This window comes from Momordica charantia (genome assembly GCF_013281855.1).
Source record: "Momordica charantia cultivar OHB3-1 chromosome 11 unlocalized genomic scaffold, Mcharantia_2.0 BLBB01000011.1, whole genome shotgun sequence".
In the NCBI taxonomy this organism is placed as follows: Eukaryota; Viridiplantae; Streptophyta; class Magnoliopsida; order Cucurbitales; family Cucurbitaceae; genus Momordica; species Momordica charantia.
Window position 1 is genome coordinate 7,197,678 of NW_028275159.1, and position 21,312 is coordinate 7,218,989.

The 21,312-nt window shown below is 33.2% G+C and overlaps 2 protein-coding genes across 2 annotated transcripts; both read left to right on the forward strand.

Annotated features, from left to right (window-relative positions):
- Positions 1 to 9,506: 9,506 nt before the first annotated feature.
- LOC111010575 (glutamate receptor 2.8) lies at positions 9,507 to 14,144 on the forward strand. Its single transcript, XM_022284037.2, has 5 exons — positions 9,507 to 10,851; positions 11,020 to 12,254; positions 12,545 to 12,857; positions 12,962 to 13,359; positions 13,469 to 14,144. The coding sequence occupies exons 1-5, from the start codon at positions 10,584 to 10,586 to the stop codon at positions 13,859 to 13,861; spliced, it is 2,607 nt and encodes an 868-aa protein (XP_022139729.2). The 5' UTR covers positions 9,507 to 10,583; the 3' UTR covers positions 13,862 to 14,144.
- A 2,702-nt stretch (positions 14,145 to 16,846) lies between these two features.
- LOC111010573 (glutamate receptor 2.8) lies at positions 16,847 to 21,257 on the forward strand. Its single transcript, XM_022284035.2, has 5 exons — positions 16,847 to 18,061; positions 18,246 to 19,492; positions 19,704 to 20,016; positions 20,120 to 20,517; positions 20,633 to 21,257. Exons 1-5 carry the CDS (start codon positions 17,773 to 17,775, stop codon positions 21,023 to 21,025), a joined length of 2,640 nt encoding a protein of 879 aa, XP_022139727.2. The 5' UTR covers positions 16,847 to 17,772; the 3' UTR covers positions 21,026 to 21,257.
- The last annotated feature ends 55 nt before the right edge of the window (positions 21,258 to 21,312 follow it).

The window sequence follows — 21,312 nt, forward strand, 5'->3', positions numbered from 1 at the left end:
ACGATTCAGTGCTTGGTGGGCCAATTTGTCGTTTTCCCGTCGCTATTTTCCCCTCTCTTTTTTCTTCTTAATCTTCTTTGTCGACGAAATCCAAAGGTTTTTTTTTCTTTTTAAGCTTTATATTTTTCATAACAATATATTCTCTTGAAAAAAAATTCAGTATTCCAATGCAAATATTTTTATAAATCTTGGCTCTCGTACTTTTTTTTTCCTTTTTTTCTCGCAATTAAAATCTTTAATTCAAATTCTCTTAAAGAAAATATACCATAAATATATTGGGTATGTTATAATAATCTTAACTTAATTTCTCTATTCATCTCTCTCTTAACTTTTTATGTTCTTCGTAGTTTTTCAACTCGTTATTAATTGCTAGAGTATAAATTAAAATTTCTGTTTATTATCGGTTCATATCAAAGCTCTAATTCTTTTTATTCTATTTCTTTTGATGTCATTAAAAATTTATTTCATCTAGTTTGATACGTTAATATTAGACATTTGTTTAAGTTTGTTTACTTTATCTATGTCTATAAGAAATTATGAATGTGGATATGAAAAGCTTAAGAATAAAAGAAGAATAGAAAATTTGACTGCATCTAAAATATATCATATTAATAAATTTTTTATTGGAAGTAAAAGTAATTTAAATAATAGAAGAAAAGGGTAGGTATATATTAAGAAAAAAAGTAGATAATGATATGGTTGAAAATTAATCACAAAAACAAATCATAGATCATATATAATGTTAAAAGATAAATAAACCACCACTCGTCTCAAACGTTTAAACGAATGAAATCTCTCTTCTACAGAGAGCAATTAAAAGACCTATAATAAGAAGCTAAATTATCAATAAAAGAGTTCAGACTCTTTCAACATGCACAAAGGGCATAACATCAATCTTTGATACACTGGTTCAGTGTGGCTCTAATATCGTCAACAAGAACACAAGGTTCATTTCTCCAATCAATCTTATCATTTAGAAGGAATGAAAATGAGATTGATAAGGTATTATGCACATTTTTAGAGGATGAGATTACAAAATTTGAGATGGATTCCAACGTTTAATTTCATTCCTACAATTTGGTAAACATCATTAAAATAATGAAAAAAATATTCTCATTTCTTGATTCCTGTCCAAGTAAATATGGCCTCAAAGTATAGGGTGCGAGGGGGCATGGCTCATGTAGTCAGTGGCCCGTATTATTATTATTATTATTATTATTATTATATATTTTTGATAAGGCCATAATAATCTACATGTACTCCACCATACAAATTGCAGCTGCCACAATAAAATATTCGAAGGGTGGTTGGAAGTGGAAACCATCTCGATCGATTTTTTTATTTTAAACCAATTGAACATAGGGGTTTAAGGATTTAATTGGGTTTAAAAAAAAAGTTAATTCAACTTGATTGTAAGGGTATTATTCAACTCAAACTATTTGGCTAAGATAATACATCTAACTTACCAACTTTAAATTAGTTTGGTCGAATTGATTTTAGTTATTTTTAGTAATTTATTAACAAATAGTGAATTAATCAAAATTTTAAGGTTTTTCAAAACCGTTGCAAAGAAATTATCTACATTTATGGTGAAATTAATTTCCTAGCGCTTAAATTCAATTATTTGAAAAATACAACACAACCTTAGCTTTTTCAATTGGTGTTCCAACCACACTACCCTTTTTGTTTTTTGAAGTTTGATTTTCAAATTTTATGTAATTCAAAAGCTAAAATTATTAGGATGGTGGGACCCAATGATCAAATAATTCAAAAACAGTCCAAACAAAGCTAAAAATTAATTAATTGAAAATATTTTGGGCACCCTGATTTCAAATATGGAAGGTAGAATAGTAGAACAATTCAAATAGGATGAGCCCTAAAATAGAACATATCTTTGCATTTCCACGTAGGTTTCAAAATGAGTAGATGAGTAGAAGTTATCCTGTCTAATGTGTCGCGAAAGATCGAGATTTTGTCGACATGTCGTTGATATAGTGGAAAAATCAAAATTACTCCGATATAGACATGTCAGACCTCTCGACATGCAAATATGTCAAGCGACATATCAACACGTTGTTGGACATTTTAAACTATGGAGCTAATACATGTTGCAATGTGGAGTTAATTATATTCGATCGTGAAAACAAATATCTTCTTTTGTACCGTGTACAATACCCTATTATAAACTATAAATAGCATCTAATTTATTTTGTATAATGTTGTGAACAAAAATCGGGAAATTTAAGATAAATTAGAAGTTTTTTTCTCTCTTTTGAATTCAATAAGTTTAAGGCTTCAAATCTTTGATATTTTCATCCTAGATATATATTAATAGATTGAATTATGTTCAAATTGACTGTAGTTTTTTTTGTTGGAAAAACAAATTATGAGTTGTAGGCACTTTGTATGTTCCAAGGTTTTAAATGTCAATATCGACGAAAATGTTGAAGTCTCAATTTGATAGAAATATTGATGGAAATATCGATAAATGTCGATGTCGATTGATATTTCTATAAAAGTTAGAAAAATTAAAAAAAACATAAAAAATATTTGAATTAACAAATAAACATTTTCCTATTTCTAAATTAATTGAAAATAATTCATATTAATATTATGTATATATTGGTGACATTTTGTTGATATTTTTCATATTTTGTCATGGAAATGTCGACTTATCCCTTATGTCGATGTCGAACCCATTAAAATATGGATATGTCTATTTAAAACCATGATATGTTGTATTTGGATATTTTTATAAAGATGTGGCATATTTTTGCGAGAATATGGTATGTAAAATTTATTAACATTTATTCAAATATTTAAACATGAAAAATAAATGGAAGGGGATCCGTAAGGATTCCACGTCAGATAAACAAATATATTTAAATTAGTCCACGTCAAAATTAAATTGCAAATACATAATAAATATGCCTTGCTTTTGTCCTTACCGGTGGACACGTCAGACAATATAAACCGGGGATGTCGGCAACGTACGCGGAAGCAATCCGGAAATGATCGGACACGTGGACGGCTCTAGAGAAAGATAAGGATAACAGGCGGAAGGTCAAAATGAGACGTCGCTTTTTGGGGGGGGGGGGGGGGGGGGGGGGGGGGGGGGGGGGGGGGGGGTTTGGGGTTGTTTATCCAAAATCAAATATATCTTTTCAACGCCCCTTGACAACTTTTTATTTTTTTCCTTTTTTTCCTAATAGAATTATAAATAATGATTGAAAAAACAATATTGGATATTTTCTCTCCTCATGTTCGAGAAATGTAGGATAGAACTTTAGAGATTTTGAGATATCCATGTATGAATTGAATTTACCAATCAATTTAAGTTTTTAAGTTAAGTGGTAGTTTATTCATCCTCAATATGATATCAGAGCAGGAGGTATTGTGTTACCCAACCAAACTTTTGGTTCAAAGTATAAAAATATATTTTTGTTAAACAAACACTTTTATTAACTAAAGAAAACCAGATGCCACATGGACTACAAGAAGACTGATGTTCAGACACAATGTCACATAATCACAAAGGAAAGTTTTTATTTCAAAATGTCGAAGATCTCGATCGTAAAACCTCACGAGCCACACTATCACCAACGTTAACAGAACCGATGAACATGGCAAAAAATCAAATTGAATATCTTTTATAAGAAGATTTTGAAATATGTATCTAAAAAAAAAGGAGATTTTGAAATATTAATAAATGTCTATTTCATAAATAAAAAAAAGGAAGGAAAATGCGGATAAATGGCATTGACATTATTGTGGGTAGCTATAGTTATGAACATCAATGCCAACCTGCCACCTATTACTATTCATGAAATATAAATGAATCTTTGAATCAATCCAATGGATTTGGTTTGAATTTATTTTTCCTTCTTTTCCTTTTCCGTTTTTATTATTATTATTTTTTTTTGGTGTTATTTTATTACTATTTCTCTTTTGATATTTCATTCATATATCATTTATATCTATGTTTCAAACCTGTTTTGAAAATATGTAATAATAATTCCATTTCGGCTTACTACCTCACATGTCAATAAAAAAAATATAAAATTACAATAAAATATTTGCCACATAATCATAGTCAAATTAGTCGATTAACCATCAATTAACTCAAGAACCATATTTTAAACTCCAAGAACCAAAAGTATTATTTTATTTATATTTTACTAAGTTTAGATTTTGAAGGCCAAAAAGTATATTTTACTTTAAATTATTTTATTTATATGTCACTTTTATATGCTATATGTCTAAAAAAGAGGTTGAAATGAAAAAATAAAATTGATTTTTTTTTACCATGTAACCAATGGGCATAAAAGTAGTTACACGACAGCTACATTCTAGTGAATATTGCTTTTCAATAAATTCTCCAAACTTTTTTTCAAGGAATAAACAGATTCTCCCATCAATCAATACATAAATATGCCTTACATATAAAAACAAGCATAGAAAAAAATAAATAACTTCCGTATAGGACAATCATAAATGTCATAATTCTTTTTAGGTTAGATATTCAAATCTTCGTACCTCTATTTGTTGTGCTCAAAATAAAATATTTATTAAAACAAAACAAAATAAATACAATAATATTTTTATTCCAAACATCATAAAGAAGAATAAATATTAAAGTAGAATGATCAGTTTTATTTTCTTTTCTAGCTTATAACACAAACGATTAGAAGAAGGAAAAAGTTAGGAACCCTAGAAAGAAAAATATTCTATTCTATGCCATTACTATTTTGCTTTTATAAAAACCAAGTTTACTGATTATCGTTTTATTTAAAATATATATATATATATATATAGTTATAAAATCACATAAAAAAATAAAAAATTTAAACCATATACATTTTATTTTAAAAAAATGATAATTTTTTTTAGTAATCAAGAATTTTAATTTTCGAGCTAATAATTAAAAAAGGTACCTTAGATAGAATCAACAAGTGGACAAAAAGGATTGTGGAGTGTTATTGTCTATAGTATGCTTCTACATCGCTAATTAAAGAAATGATGTATTCGTAACATGAGCATAGAGTTTGAATCTCTCTATCCCATTTGTTGTACTAAAAAAGAAATGACATATTATTAAATCATTTAATATGATTCATTGACTTATGTACGGATTAAAATGGATCACAATTTTAAATTTTGAAGTAAAATATTATATTGTCAATCTGAGCGTAATTCAACTTGTTAAAATATCTTATCTTCGATCAAAAGGTCATGAATTCCCAACAATGGTACTAAAAAGAAAAATTAAAATATTATATACTAAAAAGGTAACCATTAACAGAGTTCCAAAGTTGTCCCAAAAAGAAAAAAAAGAAAAGAAAAGGAGTTTCCAAAGAAAAATAGAAAAATAGAACCAGATGGAAATTAGCATTGACGGGCCGGCACGGGCAGACCCATCGACCCAACCCAGGGTTTCACAGGGCAGTTTTCATTCTCCTCCACCATTTCCTCCTTTTATTTCTTCGGTTTTTTTTTTTTTTAAATTTCAATTTGATTTAAATACTATTTTGGTGGCTTACTAATTTGCAATTGATTAAGACATATATTCCCGTAGATTCGAATCCAAATCATCTTATGTTGTATTAAAAAGTATGTACTTTTGACTTTGGTTAACTTTTGTGAATTTACTTTCAAAATATTCATTTTAATCTTTATATTTTCAATTTTTATTCATTTTAATGTTTTAAATTATTGTCAGTTCAAAGAAGTTCATGAAAAAAGTAAATCAACCTAAGTTGGGAAGTTCAATATTAATAACTCTTTCTACCCATATTGGGTACTATTCAATCAAGATTCTTGAGTGTTGTTGTCTTCTTGCATGAATCGATATAAAGTATTAGCAACTTCATTCATCTTGCGTACCGTAAGAGTGATTCTTTCTACCCCATTTCTGTATTTTTTTCTTATATCATCTATTATCAATGCCATTATCAAATCTATATTCTCTATTAATAAATTTTCACACCATTTTAGAATCGATTTCTGCCTAAAGAGGTTGGATTCCAACCTAGGTTGCAACAGTTATTCCCTCCTTTGGAGTCATTGCTTCCACAAGCTCATCATGCATTCTAAGATTTATAGCTCTTTCAGCCGCCAGTATTTGTCCGTTTGCGCCATGAAAGATTATCCAAAAACCTGCACTTCCATCTGGTAGCACTGCATCTGAGTTTAGCTTGTATTGTAATTTGATAAATCGGGAGGCACCCACTTTTTTGAACCTAAAGTATGCTCCAATGTCCTACAGATTGTTGGGTTGGAACTATAATTCTGCAGTATTTAGCTTTCCATTCTTCATCATAGTTAATGGTATGTTCCATAAGCTCATCAATCAAACTCTAGTGTTTATTGAAGACTAAATTATTCTGTTTATTCCACATAGCCCATAAAGTGATGATAAAAGACTTCTAGCTCATCCTGGCTCAGCTCCTCAATTGTCCTATAAAATAAAGAGGTAAAGTCAATGTAAGTATTTTGTAATAACTGGGTAGCTGCACTTCATTGAGTCTGATATCTTTTAGCCTATTTACATCTCAAAACATGTTTTGGCTACTGTAATTTAAAAAAGTGACCGATTGGTTCATATTTACAAAATTTTCACAAATTTTATACGCTGAAGAAACTTTTTAATAGAAATTTATGGCTACATTTCAAAAAATTTGGTAAGTGAAATGTCATGCTAAAGCTAAAATCAAAATAAATAAGATAACATTGGAAATGAAGCGCTCCTGCCATTGGTAACGTTTCTGTTTTTTATTTTTAATACACTTATGACTTTAGGAATCAAATAATATTTATATTTATGTTATGTAATAAATTGGAAATGGAAATAAGAAGTAAAAAACTTGTTTTGATTGTTTCCTAAATTTCTAATAATTTTGAAAATGTTAAAAAAAAGAGAAACAAGTAACCTAATGAGTTGCAAAAATGCAGATTTATAAAAAGTAAGAATTTATAAATTTTGCACATTTTACAAAATGTTTTAGCTCAACCGTTGAGTGAGACAACACTTTGATCATATATCATGAACTAGGCCGGGATGAACTTCTCAAAAGCATAAGTTTCACACTATTGGTTTAGGTTGTACACAAGTCGTAGTTAGTAAAGGTTAGTTGTAATTCAATATTCAAAATATATACATTGACCTAAAATAAACACATTATTAAATCGTAAAATTTATTCTAAATCGAAGCAAATTAGTCGATACCGTAGATAGAAGACCAAAACCAAATAACGTAAGAAATGGTTTAGACATTTGTGTGAGTAGCAAAGCCTAGACAAAACTAAGAGATTGGACTTTATACCTTAATAAATCCAAATGTTTTAATAGAAAACATTGAATTGGTCCTACGAAATATGTACTTGCATGCCAAATTACACAGAATGTCGTTGTTGTAACTTATGACTTTGCATATTATTTTATATTATTAAGGTAACTTTCGACACTTTAATGTCAAATCAATGGGGGAATTTTTTTTAGTATGGTTAAAAAAGAAACTAATTCTAGAAATAATATTAGCTCGCACAGTAAGTGGGTCCCACAATAAATTTTTTTTTTTTTTTAATTTTTCAGTCGCTGCCACGCAAACATCTTCTCCTTCACAGAGAACCCATTCTCCTCCCCTCTCAATCCCTTGCTTCGACCCCACCATCGTCTTCTTCTCCGCCCGCGTCAATCCTCCCCATTTCCAGCACCTCCACCGGTTCCGGCCATACTTTTTACGGCCTTATGTGGTATCGGATATGGCTGCCTGATTGCTTCCGCCTGCATCGTCGGGATCTCTACCGCGCACATCCTTCTCGGAGGTTGGTTGCCATTGATTCCACACCGATTTTTTCAAATAAAAACTAAATATACATGACTGCAGAAAAACAAATTAAACTTGTAGATTTTTCAATTTCCAGGTTTTCATCAAATTTGGGATATTTCTATTTCGAATTTCGTCTTCTCCAAGCTCCCAACTAACTTGAGCTGACGATTTAAGCTCGGAATAGTGCTGGTAATGCAGCGATTTAAGCTCGGAATAATCCTCCACAGAGCCTCCATCTCCGTTGAAGAATCTCACCCGAAACTTGTTGATATCAAAATCGCCGCCGGAATTCTAGGAAGAAGTCGGGGTCATGTGCCGCTCATCATCGGAATTAAAGGGATTTGATGGCGGAGGGGGAGGGAAATGGGTTCTTGTGAAGGAGAAGATGTTTGCGTGGCAGTGGCTGTAAAATTAAAAAAAATTATCGTGGGACCCACTTGCTCGGCCAGCTAATCAAGATAATAAAATTGTTTGCGTGGCAGTGGCTGTAAAATTAAAAAAAATTATCGTGGGACCCACTTGCTCGGCCAGCTAATCAAAATAATAAAATGAACATTATTTCTGGAATTAATTTAAATTTTGCAATATTTTTGGAATTAGTTTCTTTTTTAACAATATTAAAAAAAAACTCCAAATCAATGTTATTCAATTATTTTATAGTATTATAAACGTGGGGGGAAGATTAAGGTTACTCATGTATTAATAATTAAGCTATATTTAGTTAATTAGTTGAGAGTAGTTTTGCGACGAGTTTTCATATATTAATTATTTTGACGTATATTGAGGCTTTTCTTAAGAGAGAGGCAAAAGTTTACCCGCCAACTTTTTGTATATATAATTTTTTTAATTCAAAAAATTTAGAGAGAATTTGATGAAAATTACATAATCTTAAATACTTTTTGAGGTACGACAAATGGAGAGGGACAATATCTTTCTTTGCTCTAATAGTTGCTTTATATATATATTTATTAAATTATAAATTTAGTTTCCAAAAATTTGACTGACGTGAGATTCAATTATTGGTATCTGACGATAATAGATATTTTATCTACCAAGTTATAATTTGATTGATATTTAGTTTAACTTTAAAAAGTTTTAATCGCGCGTTTAGATTTTATATTATGCTTTTATTCAATTGTTTGCCACTATCGTTAATATTAATAATATGGTCGATTGACATTTTGTTATCATGCTAGTTCAATTAATATATATAACGAGTTAAAGGATTTAAACCTCCAATGTTTAGGTAGGTTGGTAATGTTATCCATTGAAATGTGCTCATGCTTTTTTTTGAATCTTCAACCTCGAAGAAAAATGTACATATCAATTATCGTTGAATCATATTTTTTGAACTATGTTCATGCTGACTTACTTATTTACCACTATTATTTTTTGATAATAGAAATGTGCTCGTGTTAAATAATATTAAGGGCAATGATTAAATAAAATTAGAATCCAAAATTATGGTTTTGTTTCTATTTGTAAAATTTTAACCTCAATATAAATATATTAGAAATATTTTAAGAAATTTAGTGGTAAAATGTTAGACCACATGAGATAAAAATATAAATGAATTATAATTGATGCAGAATAATCAAAATAAACAAAAATCGAAACCACAACCGCTGAAACGATAGTTAAGAAAGTAGAATACCAAAATAAATCAAAACCTACAATTCAAGTAAATAAAAAATTTATACATTTTGATTTTGTTATTGTTTCCGGTCTACGTGGGCGTGGATGAATGATTCAACGTTCCAAGAATGGAGGGAATTTCCCGAGAGATTGCCCCAACTTTCTCGGAATCCAAACAAGAATCTGCGAAAATGCTTGTGCAATTTCAAGAAATTAAGAAGACGGCCGGCTTGAGCTCTTCAATCACAGACCCAGTCGTCTCATTTCTGGCGGCTTGTGCAGGTTTGAATAGAATCAATGTACAAAAAAACCCTTCCAGATTCCACCTCCATGACTCATCATCAGGGAAGTCATCTGTTAATTAATTCTTTACTCAGTTTTACCTTTCAACTTTGAATATTATTCATTTTTAATGTTTCTTTCGTTTCCCCCGTTGACGTTTGCTTCGGATTGTTCTGATGTGTTCTAGCTTAAGTTCAACGTGGCATTGAATCTGTAATTGGGGATTCCAAAATGTGTTACTTGAGGCCAGTGCAATACGAAACTTTAATGGCAAAGAATGAAAAAGTTCAGTGACAAAAATAAACGTTTGACATTAGGATTTGAACCTATTTGGTTCCATATTTTTCAGAGTTCTTCATGTTGATTGATTGTTTGAGGGGGTTGGGAACGATATGGCTGTAGCTGATATCTGTTTGAATTTGTAAAAAATTTGGAAATTTCTGGAATACTTATAAGCTTCATTTTTCATTATACATAGGACTTGGGGGGGGGGGGGGGGGGGGGTCGATATAACTAATTACGGTCTGACACTTGTAAACACAGCCGCAAACTTCTATTAGATAATCAATGTCTGTCCATGGTGGTTCATGGTTGGAATTTTAGAGTGGTCAAGTTCCTCAATTCCTTATTCCAACCTAGGCAAAGTCAAAACTCTCACAAGCGCATGGTAGTTCATGTCACCCACTTGAAATCTTAAAATTTCTTAGTGATTTGGATAGAAAATGAGAGCGAAAAAAGAAATGTCATTTCTTAGTCAACAAGAAAAATATAAAGAAGAAGGGTTTCTTGTGCATATATATTGGAGAGAGCAAAGGCGGCTTTTGCCTCTCCGAAAAAATGGGACAGTTTCCCTTTCTGTTTTCTTTCTTGTTGTTTGCTCTGTTAGTTTCTGGTAAGCACGAAACTGAAACAAATGCGAGCTCAAAGATGGACGACGGTGGAAAGGGAAGAATAGGGGCCATTGTAGACAAGAGTTCTAGGATTGGTAAGGAAGAGAGTTTAGCTATGCTGATGGCTGTAGAGGATTTTAACTCCTTAAGCAATTCAAATTTCAGTCTTGACATCCGGGACTCCAAAAGTGATCCCAATCAGGCAGCTCTTGCAGGTGAGAGTTTCTTTTCTATTTCGTTTTAATTTAATTGAATGCATTCTGTTCATATCAAAGGAACTGCTCTAAGGTAGAAAGAGTCATGTTTTCATTATTACATTCTAGTTTAAACTAGCTAAGAGTTTATTCCCTAAACACAATAGAAATGAACTATTGAATTTGCAGCCAAAGATCTCATCAATATGGAACAAGTTCAGGTTCTTATAGGACCACAAACCTGGGAAGCGGTTTCCGTAGTTGCTGAGATCGGAAGTAAGAATCAGATTCCAGTTCTGTCATTGGCTAATGACATGCCAAAGTGGGCAACTGAGAGGTTGGACTTTTTGGTCCAAGCTTCTCCCTCCCAGTTTAATCAGATTAAGGCCATAGCTGCTATTATTGGTTCGTGGGATTGGCATCTGGTTAATGTCATATATGAAGATGGAGATTTCTCGACCACTGAAATATTTCCTCACTTTGTGCATGCCCTCAAAGATTTTGGAGCTGAAATAAGTGAATTTGTTGGCCTCCCTGATTTTGATTCTAATTTATTGTCCAGTGAACTAGAGAGGCTTAGAAGAGGGCCAAGTAGAGTTTTCGTAGTTCATATGTCTTCAAAGTTGACATTGCATCTATTTGAGATGGCAAAAGAGATGGAAATGATGGGAAGGGACTATGTTTGGATCACTACTGATTCTTTCACAAGTCTTGCACATTCTTTCAATGTTTCAATAATCTCTTTACTGCAAGGAGTTATTGGAGTCAAGAGTTACTTCCCGCAAAGCAACCCTGATTTTTATCTTCGGTTCTGTAGAAGGTTTAGGTTAGAGCATTCAGATGAGTACAACCACGAGCCTAGTATTTTTGCAGTACAGGCTTATGATGCTGCAAGAACAGCAGCTATGGCAATGAGTGAAACCCAAGAAAAGGGTCATCACTTATTGGAAAAAATCAAGCTCACTGATTTTCAAGGATTAAGTGGAAAGATTCAGTTTAAGGACAGAAAATTAACCCCAGCCGATACTTTTCAGATCATCAATGTGGTGGGAAGGAGTTATAGGGAACTAGGCTTCTGGTCTAATGAATTACACTTCTCACAAAAGTTGGGGAAAAGATTGTCTTCGAGTTTGTCAATGAAGGATCTTGGCAAAGTGTTTTGGCCAGGTGGATCCACAGATGCTCCAAGGGGATGGGCCATACCAACAAATGCCAACTCGTTGAGAATTGGTGTGCCAACTAGTCCCATGTTCAAACAGTATGTAGATGTGGAAGGAGACCAAATGGGAAATAATTTATCCTTCAATGGACTTGCAATCGGTCTGTTTAAAGCAACCATAGACAATCTGCCCTTCCCTCTGCCGTACAACTTCTCTGCTTACAATGGAACATATGATGATCTAGTGAAGAACATCGATTCGAAGGTAAGGAAAAATATTCATATAATTCTTTAATATATCGCTGAAGGAACATCTCACCTTTTTCTGCTTACGTTTCCTCTTGAATTAGTCATAAGCATAACTTATAGCATATACTGCAATCTTATCTGATCAAAACTTTTTTGAAGGTGCTTATTTTTCAGTTGATCATCAAAGCTAACACTAAAAAATCTCATGGAAGGAGCTTCTTCTCACACAATTTATCAGCTATATGCAAATTATCACGTACCTTTTCTCCTTTTAACAATCTTTTTTTCTTCTGCCTGCCTATGAAGACTTTTGATGCTGCCGTAGGTGACATAGCAATAGTATCAACACGTTATGAACACGCAGAATTTACACAGCCTTACACTGAAGCAGGACTTGTGATGATAGTTCCTACCACAAAAGACAGAAGTAATAGAGCATTGTTGTTCACAAAGCCCTTTACGGTGACCATGTGGATTGTAATTGCTGTGGTAAATGTCTACAATGGCTTTGTTGTTTGGTTCATAGAACGAAGTCATGGTCCCGAAGATGAAGGTTCGATGTTTAATCAAGCTGGAACCATGCTTTGCTCATCCTTCACCACTCTCTTCTCCTTGCATGGTAACCAAAGCAGCCGATGAATTATTGTTTTGCCATTCTTGCATTTGGAAATAAAAAAAAGGAAGAAATTTTAACATCATATTGGCTGATTTGCTTGACTAAAGGTAATAGGCTACACAGTAACTTGTCACGGATGACCATGGTGGTTTGGCTATTTGTGGCACTTGTGATAACTCAGATATACACTGCCAATCTTACCAGCATGCTCACTATTCAAAAGCTTGAACCAACTATATCGAATATCGAGACTCTCCAAAGAATGAATGCATTTGTGGGATATGGCAGAGGGTCCTTTGTTGCAAGTTATTTGGAGGACGTTTTACGCTTTCGCGGAGAAAACATAAAAAACTACTCTACACCTGATGGTTTAGCTGAAGCTCTCAGAAACCAGGAGATAGCAGCTGCTTTTCTTGAAGTCCCTTTTGCAAAATTATTCCTTGCAAGATTTTGCCAGGAATTCATGATTTCTGGGCCAACCTACAAAGTTGGAGGATTTGGATTTGTAAGATCTTGTTGCTGCTATGTTTGCTTTGCATTACATTTAATTCTACGCATTCTAGAGATAACTTCTAAAAGATTAAATTTTGTCCTTGCTTCGTGATGTTCTGCAGGCGTTTCCGAGAGGCTCTCCGCTGTTACAATATGTCAACAAAGCATTGCTTAAGGTATCCGAAACTGGGAAGTTCAGACAGTTGGAAGACAGCATGATCGCTAATGAGAAATGCGAGGATGGGGAAGCAAAAGATGGAAATCCAAGTCTCAGCCCCAACAGCTTCTTTATACTTTTTGTATTAAGTTCAGGAGTATCAACAATAGCACTTGCATTGTACATCTTTAAAGCTCATGAATCTAGTCTTCAACAAAACACCATCTGGAGATTAATGATAGCTGTGATGAGACACTGGGGAAAAAACAGGAGGCGATTTTCTCGACGGGTAAGCGATCAGCCACAAACCATCCCAAATAACTTCTCAAATGTTACAAACATGCAAATTCAAGTCTAGAAAACTGTACTTAATCTCCATGCCAAAGTGCTGTATAATAATAGTTCAAGGTCTTCATAGAGTTCTAGAGCTCCCTCATCTCTACAATGGAGACTAGAAGAAGAATAAACTCCATTAGACAGATGAGGGAAGCTCTAGTTGGAAGCATAGAAAATCAGATGATTTACAAAACAAGTTGTTTTGTAAAGCTGTAGATAAATATGCAGAAATTAACTGTTTAATCCATAAAACGTTTCTTTTAGATTTAAATGATATGTGATTCAAGACTTGGACATTCATTCAAGTCAAGTGATTGCTCAATAATGCTTTCTTTATGCTTTTCCCAACACTATATTCAGGCAGATTAATATCTAAGGCCCAAATGGGCAGATGTTTGGGAAAAGTCTTGACATGATACATGGCTGGTGAGCTAATCATAGTGAGTGCTTCCAGGTAAATAGTGAGGCAAGACAATACTCACGCGATTGAGTTAGGTAAAGGCGCCTAAAGGTGAACTTTTATAAGTGTCTGGCAAGCGAGAAAGAAAGAAAGGAGGGTCGATTTAGACTCTTTCCTTTTAGCTGGTACTACGAGCTTTTTGTACTACGCATCTAATTTGTGGGGAGCATAATGCAGTTTAGGCACTAAGCGAGAAACATCTCTTCTTATGGATTCTAGGGATGGTAGTGTTCTGGAGTGAAGTCAAGATAAACCGAATTAGCACTTCTCATATCAAGCTAGGCTAGATACATATGAAAAAACGACCAAATTATCTTCTCTTGAAAAAATCACTAGGTGTATAGGAGTGTGATGTAAATAGAGTTTTGATTAATAAAGATTGAAATCATTGTGACTTAGCATTAAAATGATCTTAAATGATAAGATTAAATCGTAAAATTTAGATTAAAAAATACATTTGGTCCTGTACTTTTACTTTAGTCCTTGTACTTTCACTAAAGTTACAATTTAGTTCCTGAACTTTAGCTTGTAATGATTTAGTCCTTGTAGTTTAAAATTTGTAATAATTTAGTCCCTACTGTAACAAAATTTATTAAAATCAAGTGTTAAATTTTATCATATAACAATTTAATATTTCTAATTTATAAACATATTTAGCTTCTCTTTAGTTTATCAATCTATATATATAAGAAACTTAACAAAAATTTTTCACGATAAGGACTAAGTTGTTACCCATTTAAGTTCAAAGACTAAATTGTTACTAATAGAAGGTACACTGAATTAGTCTTTTTTTTTTTTTTTTTTTTCCTTTGGACCCAATCACCTGGTTTCGTTAGTTTGCTTTGGTACACGGCTAGCTAGAGTTGCAATTATGGACTGAAGACCAAACAAAGCAAAATAATAGTCTTGTCATTTGTGTGGAGTGGACAAGAACAAGAAGTGGCATAGCCGAGGACTTTGTACCTTGTGGATTTTCCCCCCTTTTCTTCTCTTTTTGAGTACAATTTTTCCCCTTTTCTATGCCAAATTTTTACTGTTCTGTAAGACTCAGTATGATTATTATATCATAGTAATGTATCATTAACGGTCAGAATATCAGACTAAATAATATTGATAAATTACAAATTTTAACCTATCAACATAAGCATACCTTACCGTAACTCAAAGTTGAAGGTCTTTATACTAATTATACTATTAGAAATATAATAGTTTAATTCCTAAGTTAAAAATTTCATTAAAATTTTGATTGGAAAAAAATTTAATGGACTCAACAAACTTCATCTCAATTGCATGAATTGATTACAACAGTTGTTATATTTTTTAAATTACAAAGACTAAATTATTTTTTAAAACATTATAATTTAAACAAGGGGAGGATCACGATTCAAAAATCTTTAATAGAGGTTATTAATATGTTAATTGGGTAAGTTATGCTTACGTGACTACAAAGAAGCAAACATGAGTATAGTTCAACAGTTTAGATATCTACACTTTCATTAATTCTATTTGAGCATATTATTCAGTAGATAAGGCACATATCGCCATAATAAAGGTTGATGTTTTGATCTCTTACCCCTGCAATTGTTTGACTAAAAAAATATTTACCTTCTATTTTTGAAGTCGACGGTTCGAATCCCTACTTATATTTGATGTACTAAAAAAAGAAAAGAAAATAGACTAAAAAAATTTAAATATTATAAGAAAATATATGAGCCGAGGGCCAAAATATTATGAGGTTGAAAATATAGGGATGAAAAATGTATTTTAATTATTATATTTATTAATTATAGTATGAAAATTTCTTTTTTTATTAGTTTGATAATATCTAGATTTAAAAATAATTTTGATTCCTGAACTTTCGGAATATCAATTATAATATTTAAAATTTTAAAAATAGTATTTTAACTCTCATTGTTATTTTGTTATTAATATCTGTTACACCTAGTACCTATTTTAGCTCTGCTATATGACTTCAATATATTCCACGTTAAACATAACAATATTAAAAAACCAGGTCGCATGTTAAATTAGTAAAATCACGACAAATATGAACCTCATTAATTATTACTAGTTTATATACATTTAAAAAAATAGATTTTTTGAAAATCTAAAAACTAACATAAAATATACGAGGGGCAGTTGCAAAAAAAAGTAAAATTGGAAAAATAACATCCCCACCCAGTTTTATCAAATATAGTACTTTTTTTTTATAAAAAAACGGATACTCAATTTTGTAATATATATATCTATCTATCTATCTATCTGTTTGACTACTGATATATGTATGTGATATGCACTGAGATGAGTATGAAATATTGATATAAAGATTTTTTCTATCCACCAATTTTCCAATATATAATTTTCAACAAAATGAGATTTAAATTTAAATTTAATATTTATTAAGAAATGATTTTTTTGGGATTAAATTATAATTTTTGAAGGTATCTAATCTTGGATACTAACCTTTAGGTGAAAGCGGGTACTCCTGAATATAAGAATAAAAAATATATATCTAACCTTATAATTTTATTTTTTTATTATGAGATAGAGAGAGAAAAATGGTACGTAGCAAAGTCTACGAGGACTTGCATGAACGATTCAACCTACGAGAATGGAAGAAAATTCCCGAAAATTTACCCTAACTTTCTCGGAATCCAAACAGCGATTCAGTGATTCCACCTCCATGACTCTTGACCAGGAAAGGAAAGTCTTATGTTCTTTAACTTTGAATATTATTCATTTTCAATATTTCCTTTCGTTTTGCATTTCACGAATCCCACTATGCTTCCAAGTCGATGTGTATTGAATGAATCTGAGATTGGATTTGGAAATTGGTAAACCTGAGGACTCAGACAGATTCGTGTTAACTGCAAGCCATACTTTATACTATAATGGGGAAGAGATAATTAAAGAGGTTCTAAAGAAAGAATTTAGGGATTAAAATTAAAAATTTGAGTTGGGATTTTAAACCCATTTGCTCTGTTACCATATTTTCTAAGTTCTCCATGTTCATTGAGTTTCTGATTTTGAGTTCAACCAATGTGGGGTGGGAGTCGGTTGTTTGGGGAGATTGGAAGGAAATGAATTGCACAAATAGCTAGGGAATGGATGTCTCTGATATATGCTTGTGTTCATAAAGGATTTGGAAATTTCTGGAATGCTTAATTACAGTCTGAATACTTGTAATGATAATCTAAAGCTGCTATGAAATAATCACTATCTTCCATGCATGGTGGTGAGAACTTAAAGTTGGTTGTCAATAATCTCTCAATCATTCTTCTTGACAGAGTCAAACCTCTCAGAGGCCTAAAATCTTCAAATGTTTCATGCCGTCAAAATCTTATTTCGGTGTCATTCTAGATACGTGTGAGAAAAGAAATGACTTTTCTTAGTTGGAAAGAGAAGTAAAAAGAAAATGATAGGGGTTGATTACTATATATATGTATTGAAGAGGAGAGAGCAAAGCCTTTGGCATGTGCCTCTCATTCTCAGAAAAGATGGGAAAGCTTCCCTTTCTGTTTGCTTTCTTTTTTGCTCTAGTAGTTTCTGGAAAGCATGAAACCGAAAGAAGCACGAGGTCAACAATGGGGCATAGTGGAAAGGGCAGAATAGGGGCCATGGTAGATAAGAGTTCCAGGATTGGCAAGGAAGAGATTTTAGCTATGCAGATGGCAATAGACGACATTAACTCCATCAGCAATCGAAGTTTCAGTCTTGTCATTAGAGACTTCAAAAGTGATCCCAATCAGGCAGCTCTTGCAGGTAATAGCTTCTATTTCTTCTTTAAATCTAATGACCGCATTCCTGTTCATATCCAATGAAATGTCTCGAAGTAGAAAGAGTCCTGGTTTCTTCATTACATTCTAGTTTAAACCAGCTACTTTATATGCATCAGACAGAGTTTATATCCTATACATGTTCTAAATGAACTTTTTATAATTTGCAGCTAAGGATCTCATCAGCATTCAACAAGTTGAGGTTCTTATAGGACCACAAACCTGGGAAGCGGCATCTGTAGTTGCTGGGGTTGGAAGCGAGAATCAAATTCCAGTTCTGGCGTTAGCTAATGAAATACCAAAGTGGGCAAATGAGAGGTTCAAATTTTTGGTCCAAGCTTCTCCCTCCCAGCTTAATCAAATGAAGGCCATAGCTGCTATTATAGGTTCGTGGAATTGGCATCTGGTCAATGTTATATATGAAGATAGAGATTCATCGACCAGTGGAATTTTTCCTCACCTTGTGCATGCGCTCAAAGATGTAGGGGCTGAAATAAGTGAATTTGTTGGTCTCCCACATTTTGACTCTGATTCATTGTCCGAAGAACTAGAGAGGCTAAGAAGAGGGTCAAGTAGAATTTTTGTAGTTCATATGTCTTTAAATTTGTCTCTGCATCTATTTGAGATAGCAAAGGAATTGGGAATGATGGGAAAGGACTATGTTTGGATCACTACTGATTCTTTCACAAACCTTGCACATTCTTTCAATGTTTCCATCAACTCTTTACTACAAGGAGTCGTTGGAGTGAAGAGCTACTTCCCAAATAATCCTCGGTTTCATGATTTTTATCGGCAGTTCTCTGGAAGGTTTAGATCAGAGTATTCTGATGAGGACAACCATGAGCCTAGTATTTTTGCGGTACAGGCTTATGATGCTGCAAAAACAGCAGCTATGGCAATGAGTGAAACCCAAGAAAGGAGTAATCACTTGTTGGAAAAAATCAAGCTCACTGATTTTCAAGGACTGAGTGGAAAGATTCAGTTTAAGGACAGAAGACTAACCCCAGCCGATATTTTTCAGATCATTAATGTGATGGGGAGGAGTTATAGGGAACTGGGCTTTTGGTCTGAAAAATTAGGCTTCTCACAGTCACGGGTGTTGGGGCAAATTTCGTCTGCTAGCTTGTTGGTGAAGAATCTTGGCCCAGTGTTTTGGCCAGGTGGATCTACGGCTACTCCAAGAGGATGGGCCATACCAACAGATTCCAACTCATTGAGAATTGGCGTGCCAACTAATTGCATGTTCAAACAGTATGTAAATGTGGAAGGAGATCAGACAGGAAACAATTTATCCTTCACTGGACTTGCAATAGATCTGTTTACAGCAACCTTAGATGATCTGCATTTCCATCTGCCGCACAAATTCTATGCTTTCAATGGAACGTATGATGATTTAGTAAAGGAAATCTACTTGAAGGTGAGGAAAAATAGTCATTATTTAATATGTGGCTACAAGTGCAGCTTATCAAAACTTTGTTTGAGGATACTTCTGTTTTGGTTGAGTCATCAAAGCTGACATTGAAATCTCATTGAAAAATGCTTCTTTCCACATAATTTATCAGCTATATACAAATTATTGTGTTTCTCTTCTTCTTAACAATCTTTTTTTGTTCTGCTTGCCAATGAAGAAATATGATGCAGCAGTCGGTGACATAGCAATAATAACACGACGCTATGAACACGCAGAATTTACACATCCCTATTCTGAAGCAGGACTAGTGATGATAGTTCCTACCAGAAAAGACACAAGTAATAAAGCATTGTTGTTCACAAAGCCCTTTACTGTGACCATGTGGATTTCAGTTGCTGTGGTAACTGTCTACAATGGCTTTGTTGTCTGGTTCATCGAACGAAATCACTGTCCCGAACATGAAGGGTCGATGTTTAATCAAGCTGGAACCTTAGTTTGCCTATCCTTCACCACTCTCTTCTCCTTAAATGGTAACCAACATAGCCGATGAGTTTTTTTTTGTTCTTGCCTCTGCGTTTGGAAAAAATAAAATGAAACTGATAATTTACCATCATGTTGGCTGACTGACTATAGGTAATAGGCTGCACAGTAACTTGTCGCGGATTACTATGGTGGCTTGGCTATTTATGGCACTTGTGGTAACCCAGACATACACAGCCAATCTTGCCAGCATGCTCACCATTCAAAAGCTTGAACCAACCGTATGGAATATCGAGACCCTCCAAAGAGCAAATGCATTTGTTGGATATGCCAAAGGATCCTTTGTTAAAAGATATTTGGAGGAAGTTTTAGACTTCCGTTCTGAAAACATAAAAGAATGCTCTACCCCAGATGGGTTAATTGAAGCTCTCAGAAACCAGAAGATAGCAGCTGCTTTTCTTGAAGTTCCTTTTGCAAAACTACTCCTTGCAAGATTTTGCAAGGAGTTTATGATTTCTTGGCCAGCCTACAAAGTCGGAGGATTTGGATTTGTAAGATCTTGTTAGCTGCTATGATTGCTTTGCATTATATTTAATTCCCCGCATTCCATTTCAGAAATCACTTGAAAAAGACTAACTTTTGTTCTTGCTTTGCAATGTCCTGCAGGCATTCCCGAGGGGCTCGCCGCTGTTACCGCATGTTAACGAAGCATTGCTTAAGGTATCTGAAACTGGGAAGTTTAGACAGTTGGAGGACGGCATGATTGCTAATGAGAAATGTGTGGATGGGGAAGTAAAAGATGAAAGTTCAAGTCTCGGCCCCAACAGCTTCTTTTTACTATTTGTAATAAGTGGAGGAGTTTCAACAATCGCACTCACATTGTACATTATTAATGCTCATAAATCTTGTCTTCAGCAAAACGCTATTTGGAGATTAATGTTGGTTGTAATGAAACACTGGAGAAATCACAGGAGGGGACTTTCTCGGCGGGTCAGCGACGTGCCACAAACCGTCCCTAACAACTCTCAAAATGCTACGAACTTGCAAATTCAGGTCTAGAAAACTGTACGGAAGTTCCATGCCATTGACATATTAGAGGGAAAAAAATGTGCTTGATGTAGTTCAGAGTGTTTAGATGAGGTAGCTTCAGTTGGAAGTATGGAAACTAGATGATTTGTAAACTAACACAGTTATCGAAAGTCTTTGACAGATATGTAGAAATTAATAGTTTAACTCAAAAAACTCTTTTTGTTTCAAATGATATGTTCATACTTTTCTTTCTTTTGTTTAATTGTACCTCTGTGGTTTCAAACAATAAGATTAAGTTGTAGAATTTAAGTACCGTG

Excerpts from the sequence above, each read along its gene's own strand:
- LOC111010575 (XM_022284037.2), top strand. The coding sequence starts at position 10,584 with ATGGGACAGTTTCCCTTTCTGTTTTCTTTCTTGTTGTTTGCTCTGTTA. Across the intron at positions 10,852-11,019 it reads CAATCAGGCAGCTCTTGCAG|CCAAAGATCTCATCAATATG; the intron begins GTGAGAGTTTCT and ends TTGAATTTGCAG. Across the intron at positions 12,858-12,961 it reads CACTCTCTTCTCCTTGCATG|GTAATAGGCTACACAGTAAC; the intron begins GTAACCAAAGCA and ends GCTTGACTAAAG.
- LOC111010573 (XM_022284035.2), top strand. The coding sequence starts at position 17,773 with ATGTGCCTCTCATTCTCAGAAAAGATGGGAAAGCTTCCCTTTCTGTTT. Across the intron at positions 19,493-19,703 it reads TAAAGGAAATCTACTTGAAG|AAATATGATGCAGCAGTCGG; the intron begins GTGAGGAAAAAT and ends TTGCCAATGAAG. Across the intron at positions 20,518-20,632 it reads AAGTCGGAGGATTTGGATTT|GCATTCCCGAGGGGCTCGCC; the intron begins GTAAGATCTTGT and ends AATGTCCTGCAG.